Source organism: Labeo rohita, chromosome 11, assembly GCF_022985175.1.
Source record: "Labeo rohita strain BAU-BD-2019 chromosome 11, IGBB_LRoh.1.0, whole genome shotgun sequence".
Classification (NCBI taxonomy): Eukaryota; Metazoa; Chordata; class Actinopteri; order Cypriniformes; family Cyprinidae; genus Labeo; species Labeo rohita.
In genome coordinates, this window is record NC_066879.1 from 13445649 (window position 1) to 13453689 (window position 8041).

General features: G+C 30.5%; 1 protein-coding gene across 2 annotated transcripts in view; it reads left to right on the forward strand.

Moving 5' to 3' along the window:
* mfn1b (mitofusin 1b) overlaps positions 1-8041 on the forward strand; it is a 20012-nt gene extending 11971 nt beyond the window's left edge. For both annotated transcript variants that reach the window (XM_051122997.1, XM_051122998.1), the window contains exons 11-19: positions 370-491; positions 699-825; positions 955-1059; positions 2690-2792; positions 3053-3279; positions 3360-3533; positions 6631-6827; positions 7042-7176; positions 7321-8041. In XM_051122997.1, coding sequence (XP_050978954.1) covers positions 370-491; positions 699-825; positions 955-1059; positions 2690-2792; positions 3053-3279; positions 3360-3533; positions 6631-6827; positions 7042-7176; positions 7321-7390 — 1260 coding nt within the window. In that variant the 3' untranslated portion in view covers positions 7391-8041. The remainder of the gene's footprint in view (positions 1-369; positions 492-698; positions 826-954; positions 1060-2689; positions 2793-3052; positions 3280-3359; positions 3534-6630; positions 6828-7041; positions 7177-7320) is intronic.

Genomic DNA, 8041 nt, shown 5'->3' on the forward strand with positions numbered 1-8041 from the left:
TTTTAATTCTGACAACTAAATATTTAATTTAAACCAACTAAATACTAAAAAAAATTATTAAATTTGAAAAAAGTGGTTCTCTGAGACTTTTTGACCTCATTTCTTTGGAAAAACTATGGTTATCCTGTTCACCTTTTGTGTTCATTGCATTGTTTTATTGATATGATTTTGCTTTTATATTATGTTTTCATGCTACTGTGAGATGAACTGCAGAGCCGCTGACGTTTAAGGTTTAGATCTGCTGCAGTTTTTGCTCTTAATTTGTATTTTAGTTTGACGGCTGCAGCAGGTTCGAACCTTTAACCCTTTCGAGTCGGCCATGACGGCTCCTTTTACAGTAGCGTGTGTGTGTGTTGCATGACCTCGCAGGAGTGTATCTCGCATTCAGCAGTGAAAACAAAGTTTGAGCAGCACACAATCAGAGCAAAGCAGATCACAGAAACCGTCAAAGACATCATGGATCAAATCAACATCGCCGCCGCCGACAAGAGGTGCGTCTGTTTCTCTTTACTTTGGGAATATTGTAGCAGAACGTCCTGTGTCTGCACTAACACTAACAGAGCCGAATTAGTTCGTCTTTGAGATGAATCCAGAAAGACTTAACAGATATTATAAGTTCATTTATGAGTATTAAATAAGTTAATTGGCTTCCCATATGATCACTGCTCACATAATAACATGTTTATGTCTGATCTCAGGGTGGTTTCTCTGGAGGAAAGAGATTATCTGATTGACCGACTGGATTTCGTTCGCAATCAGCTCAATTTGCTCACCCAGGACATCAAGAAGAAAATCGAGGCCATCACAGAGGAGGTGAAAGACAAGGTAAAGCTGAGGAATCCAATGACTGGATCATTTTAGTCTCATTTTACTAAGACTTATAACTGATATTTATGTCATTTCAGAGCAGATTTAATGTTATGTGAAGGATTGACTAGAGTTTTTGTGTTTTAGGTGTCGATCGCAATGGAGGAAGAGATCTGCCGTCTGTCTGTGCTCATAGACGAGTTTCGTGCAGATTTTCATCCGTCACCTCATGTGCTCAAAATCTACAAATCTGTGAGTGTCACAATAGATCTGACTCAATTAAATAGATGAACAGGGCTATATATATATATATATATAATTTATATTACTAAAATCATTTATATTACTAAAATAATTGTTTAAATTATACTGTAAAAATATCTGTGTTTGTATTTGCTTCAGTGGTATTTAATTATATATTTTTAAAGAAATATAACAATATTTTATATATTATATATATATATATATATATATATATATATATATATATTTATATTTATATTTATATTTATATATTTATTTATTTTATTTGTTTGTTTGTTTGTTTTTTTTTTTTTAAATAGACATACATTTGAAAAAAAAATTTCATTATTTATTTATTTGTACCCTGGCTTCTGAGTGTGTGTGTGTACATACATACATGCATAGAATTTTCTAATATGTATATTATATTATAATATGTATATTATTAAAGTATTAGTAAAAATTATATATATATATATATATATATATATATATATATATATATATATATATATATATATATATATATATATATAATTTTTTTTTTAATTCATAAATTAATTTATTATTTGCTTCAGAAATCTCATTCAGTACCTGTTTTTTTTTTTTGTGTGTGTATGAAACATGAAATGTTATTAGTCCAAAATCCCTTATACAGCTGTATATTAAACATCAATATACAAATTTTACATACAAACATAGAATTTTCTAATATGTATATATTAAATATATCATTTATATTGTTAAAATATATTTTTAATTATACTTAAATATTTGTATATATTATTATTATTTTACTTGTATTTATTTATTTATTTATTTATTATTTACTTCAGAAATCTCATTCTGTACCTGGTCTTTTATGTATGTATGAAATGTGAAATGTTTTTGGTCCAAAATCCTTTACATAGCTGTATATTAAAAGTCAAATGTTAAAAAAAGAAATATAACAATAATTTATATTATTAATATATATTTAAAACAAAATGTTATTTTTTTTTTCCTAATATGTAATATTCTAATATCTAATATGAATTTTATTTTGAATGAATTTAATATGTATATATTAAATATTATATAATAATTATATAATAATTATTATTTTTATACTTTATACTTCACTACCTGTCTTTCATGAGTATGAAAAGTAAAATGTTATTATTCCAAAGTTATTTACATAGCTGTATATTAAAAGTAAAATGTTTAAAAAAATAAACAATAATTTATATTATTAATGTACATTTAAAGTATTACAAAAAATATACACAATTTTGAAAAAATTGATTTTATTTATTTTTTTTAGTACCCATGCTTCTGTCTGTGTGTGTATCTACATACATACATAGCATTTTCTAATATGTATATATTAAATATGTATATTATTAAAATATATATTTTTAAATTATATGTATTTAAAATATACGTATATATTATTTTTTTTTATTATTAATTAATTAATTTGCTTCAGAAATCTTTTAGTACCTGGTCTTTTATATATGCATGAAATGTTTTTTTTTGTTTGTTTTTTTTTTCATATATTATTATTATTATTATTATTATTATTATTAGTTTAGTTTATTTTTATACTTTTAGAAATGATCTTATTTAGTACCCGATCTGACCTGTTTGTCTTCTGCAGGATCTTCTCAACCACATCGAGAAGGGCATGGGCAAGAATCTGGCCTTCCGCTGTTCAGATGCAGTAAACGCCTCCGTTCAGTCGTCTCAGCAAGACATGATGGGTATGTAAGAACAGCAGTGTCCTGGACAGAAACATTGACTTGCATTTGATATATAAACACCAGTAGGTGACAATCCTATTAATAGACAATCTCTGATAACGGGTGAAGTGTTGTTTATGTAATTCGTACAAACACAACTATGTTATCAGGTGTCTGGAATACTCATTTGAGCAGCGCTAAATCATAAAACCCACAGTATGGAGAGTATATGCAGTGATAAATGAGTGTGTTTAGTAATTACCTGTCTATTTTCTTTCCAGATTGTCTGAAGCCTCTGCTGCCCTCTTCTGCCCAGAGCCAGCTGCACATGCTCATTCCCAGCAGGAAGTTTGAGCTCAGCTACGACCTGAATTGTGCCACCCTCTGCTCAGATTTCCAGGAGAACATCGAGTTCCAGTTCTCTTTAGGCTGGACCGCGCTGGTCCACCGATTCCTAGGCCCCGTCAACGCCAAACGTGCCTTGATGCTGGTGGATCAGACCCTCCCGGTAGTTTCCACTTGAATACCTTCAGCCTCCATGTTTTGGTCTGAATGGATGTTTTTAATGGTCTATTGTTTTTTACTCAGCTGACGGCACCGACCACCCCTTCGGCCCCAGCGGTGGTTCAGTCTCAGGTCCCCAGAACTCAAGGTCAGAATCAGCAATCGCTGACACAGGAAGAACTCATGATGTCCATGGTGAACAACCTGGCCTCGGTCACCTCCCGCACGTCTATGAGCGTGATCATCGTCGGAGGAGTGGTGAGAATTATCTCTATGCTTCCTCAATTTCTCGTTAGATGACAGGCAGATGTCCACTTCCTGTCTAACTGGGCGGTTCTTGGCCAGAATAAGCTGCAATGAGATGAAATCATGTGAGTGACCATTCCTAGTGTGATGGTCCAGTGTTTATTGTCAATAGTGTAGCAATACACTGGCACCTGGTTAAAAGAAATCCATAAATGAAGACGAAAGCCAAAACCTTAGCAATCTTTGTTTCATTATATGCCAATGGTGATGGCTCAAAAATGGAAAAAAGCACTTTTCAATTTTTTTCTGCAAAGAAAGATATAAATATTAGAGCAAAAACTTAAAAGAAAAATGTTTGAGAAAAAATAGAAATGTTAAATTACTTAAAAATTGAAATAATAATAAATTAAAATAAAAAAAAAAATTTACAATTTAAATATCTAAAACTTTAATTAAAATTAACTATAACAACAACAACAACAATAATACTAATAATAAAAAATAAGTTAAAATATAATAAATTAATAAATAAATAACATAAAACTCAATTGAACCATATAGAGCGTTTAAAATTAGGATTTGTAGAACCAAAATCTTAAGGGATATTGAGTTATATTTAATACTTTTTGAGTTACAGCCATGCAAACTTTGGGGAAAAGAACACAAAAAAGTGCTTTTTCCCAATTTTTGATAAGTAAGCATTGGCATATCATGTAAACATATCTGTGTAAAAATAAAATGACCACCTCATGTAATTTGGCTCCAAATCTACTTTTGACTCCCTTTAGAAAATAGTGGATTAGTCAGTAAAATATTCATCAACGACACTGAATATTTTGGGTGTCCACACTGCCAGTCAAAAGTTTTTGAACAGTAAAATGTTAATGTTTTTTAAAGAGGTGCATTTATTTCATCCAAAGTACAGCAAAAAATTTTGAATTTTTTTTACTATTTAAAATAACTGTTTTCTATTTGAATATATTTTAAAATGTAATTTATTCTTGTGATTTCAAAGCTGAATTTTTAGCATCATTACTCCAGTCACATGATCCTTCGGAAATCATTCTAATATGCTGATTTGCTGTTTAAAAACATTTATGATGTTGTAAACAGCTGAGTAGCTGTTCGGATGAACTTTTAAAGAGCTTTTAAAGTTCGGAAGAACAGCTTTTATCTAAAATAGAAATCTTTTGTAACATTATAAATGTCTTTATCATCACTTTTGATCAATTTAAGCATCCTTGCTAAATAAAATTTCTATCATTTCTTTCTCCAAGAAATAAAATAAAATTTATACTAACTCCAAGCTTTTGAATGGTATAGTGTATAATGTTACAAAAGGTTTTTATTTCAAATAAATGCTGACTTTTGGATCTTGCTAATAATCAAAAATGTTTCTTGAGCAGCAAATCAGCATATTAGAATGATTTCTGAAGGATCATGTGACTGGAGTAATGATGCTGAAAATTCAGCTTTGATCACAGAAATAAATTACATTTTAAAATACATTCAAATAGAAAACAGTTATTTTAAATGGTAAAAATATTTCAAAGTTTTACTGTTTTTGCCGCACTTTGGTTCAAATGAACACAGGTTTGATGAGCAGAAGAGATTTCTTTAAAAAACTTAAAAAAATCTTAAAAAAAAAACCTTTTGACTGGCAGTGTATGTTTGTCTTTCTTCAGAAAAAAAAATTAAAAATTATATTATTAATTATATTATATAAAAAATTATATTATTATCAAGTTTCTGAAGGATCATGTGACACTGAAGAGTGAAGTAATGATGCTGAAAATTCAGGATTGATCACAGAAATAAATTATTATTTTTTAAATATATTAAAATAGAAAACAGTTATTTTAAATAGTAAAAATATTTCAAGATTTTACTGTTTCAGTGCTGTATTTTGGTTGAGGTTTTTCTGTACAGAGATTGAGTTTCACCAGAACTGAATTTAAAAACACTATTTTGTGAAACTGCCCCGTGAAGGAAAACATGAGAATAAAAGTTGGAATTTGGAAATGGAGTCCGTTTCACTGTTCGGTTCAGCCTAATGAAGGAGTAAACATTTATTTTAAATAGTAAAAATATTTTAAAATTTTACTGTACTAATGTAATGTAAGTAATGATGCTGAAAATTCAGCTTTGATCACAGAAATAAAATATTTTTTAAAATATATTCAAATAGAAAATAGTTGTTTTAAACAGTAAAAATATTTTACAATTTTACTGTTTTTGCTGTACTTTGGATCAAATAAATGCGGGCTTGATGAGCAGAAGAGACTTCTTTAAAAAAAAAAAAAAAAACTTTTGACTGGTAGTGTATGTTTGTTATTCTTCAGAAAAAATGTAAATATTTAAAATATTGAAAAAAAATAATTATATGATTATTATTATTATTATTAAGTTTCTGAAGGATCATGTGACACTGAAGACTGGAGTAATGATGCTAAAAATTCAGGTTTGATCACAGAAATAAATTACATTTTAAAATATATTAAAATAGAAAACCGTTACAGTAAAAATATTTCACAATTTTACTGTTTTTACTGCTTGATGAGCAGAAGAGATTTCTTTAAAAAACATAAAAAAATCTTTAAAAAAAACTTTTGACTGGTAGTGTATGTTTGTCTTTCTTCAGGAAAAAAAAAAATTAAAAATATTGAAAAAAAAAAAAATTATATTATCAAGTTTCTGAAGGATCATGTGACACTAAAGAGTGAAGTAATGATGCTGAAAATTGATCACAGAAATAAATTATTTTTTTTAATATATTAAAATAGTAAAAATATTTCAAAATTTTACCGTTCTCGCTGTACTTTGGATCAAATAAATGCAGGCTTGATGAGCAGAAGAGACTTATTTTAAAAACAAACAAAAAAACATTAAAAATCTTGGTAGTGTATGTTTGTTTTAAAAATATTAAATATTAAAAATATCAAAAATTTTATACAGGGAAGAAATTTCTGAAATTTGGTTAATTTGATTCCCAATTTCCAATCCCAAAGCACCCAAAAAACTCCCCGAATGACACTGAAAGTGACCCTAACTTCCCATGGTTGTAAATAAACGCATTGTTATTAAAGTTCATCTCTATATCTTCTGTTAGGTGTGGCGAACAGTTGGCTGGCGCCTGATCGCTCTCTCCATGAGTCTGTACGGCGTGCTCTACCTGTATGAAAGACTCACCTGGACCACCAAGGCCAAGGAAAGAGCCCTAAAGAAACAATTTGTGGATTACGCCACCGAGAAACTTCAACTGATCATTAGTTTCACCAGCTCAAACTGCAGCCACCAAGTGCAGCAGTAAGTGTTTTTATATTAAAGATTAAAATTTGACCATCAGAGGGAAGCCGTTTTCCAAAATTAAATGCAGAAACACCCCAATCTGAGTCATTTTGAGACAAATGCAGCATGGGGAACTGCAATTGATGACATTCACTGCAGTTCAAGTGCACGTCTGTGCATGCAAGTAGAAAATAATTTAGTTCCTGGATGCTAAAGTGTTCTTATTTGTCAGGGAAATCGCCAGCACATTTGCTCGACTCTGCCAGCAAGTAGACATTACTCAGAAGGACCTGGAGAATGACATCCAGCGGCTCACCGACAAGATCCAGAAGCTTGAAACTGTACAGAAACGATCCAAAGTGCTCAGGTCAGTGTTTGAGCCATCAATAATGGCAATGGAGTATTTAGACTCCATATCTGGAGTATATATTTCTGTCAAGATGAGTTTTCCACACCTCTAATATTGATCTTGTTGAGGTGTTTGTAATAATGGACACGTTTAATTTTCCAGACATAAAGCCACGGCTCTGGAGAAGCAGTTGGAGGATTTCAGCTCGCAGTATCTTCGTCCTCAGCCTTGATTCTGCGATCACACGGACGCTCGGCTCTTTCCAGACAGTGATGTAACTTATGAATACTGTACGCCCTCCCGTTACGCCCTGCTGTTTTGGGAATTCTCAACTCGCCAGATGTTGCAAGGAATGCAGAGGGAAAAAAAATGTTACTTGTAGTTAACTGTAAAATTTGTATTCTTGAATTAAAGCTGGTTTCAGTGCTGTATTTTGGTTGAGGTTTTTCTGTACAGAGATTGAGTTTCACCAGAACTGAATTTAAAAACACTATTTTGTGAACTGTGAAACTGCCCCATGAAGGAAAGCATGAGAATAAAAGCTGGAATTTGGAAAAGGAGTCAGTTTCGCTGTTCAGTTCAGTATAATGAAGGAACAAGAGTTTATTTTATACTTATACCAAGCCTTTTTCCACACAGCCTTTTTCTTCAGAAACAGAGTTTGTGTCAACAGACAGGGAATTCAGATTTTATAAATTTGCCTTTTGATCACAAAGCCTATTTTCTACGTTTCTTGGTAGTAGTTTCAACGAATCTAACCCAGTATTGAAATTCTCTCTATGAATTGTGTCATTTCTAAACACATGTAAATGTCATAGCCTGGAATACCAATGTAAAAAAAAAAACTATGTAATAAAAATGATAAAATAAACTATTACGAAAT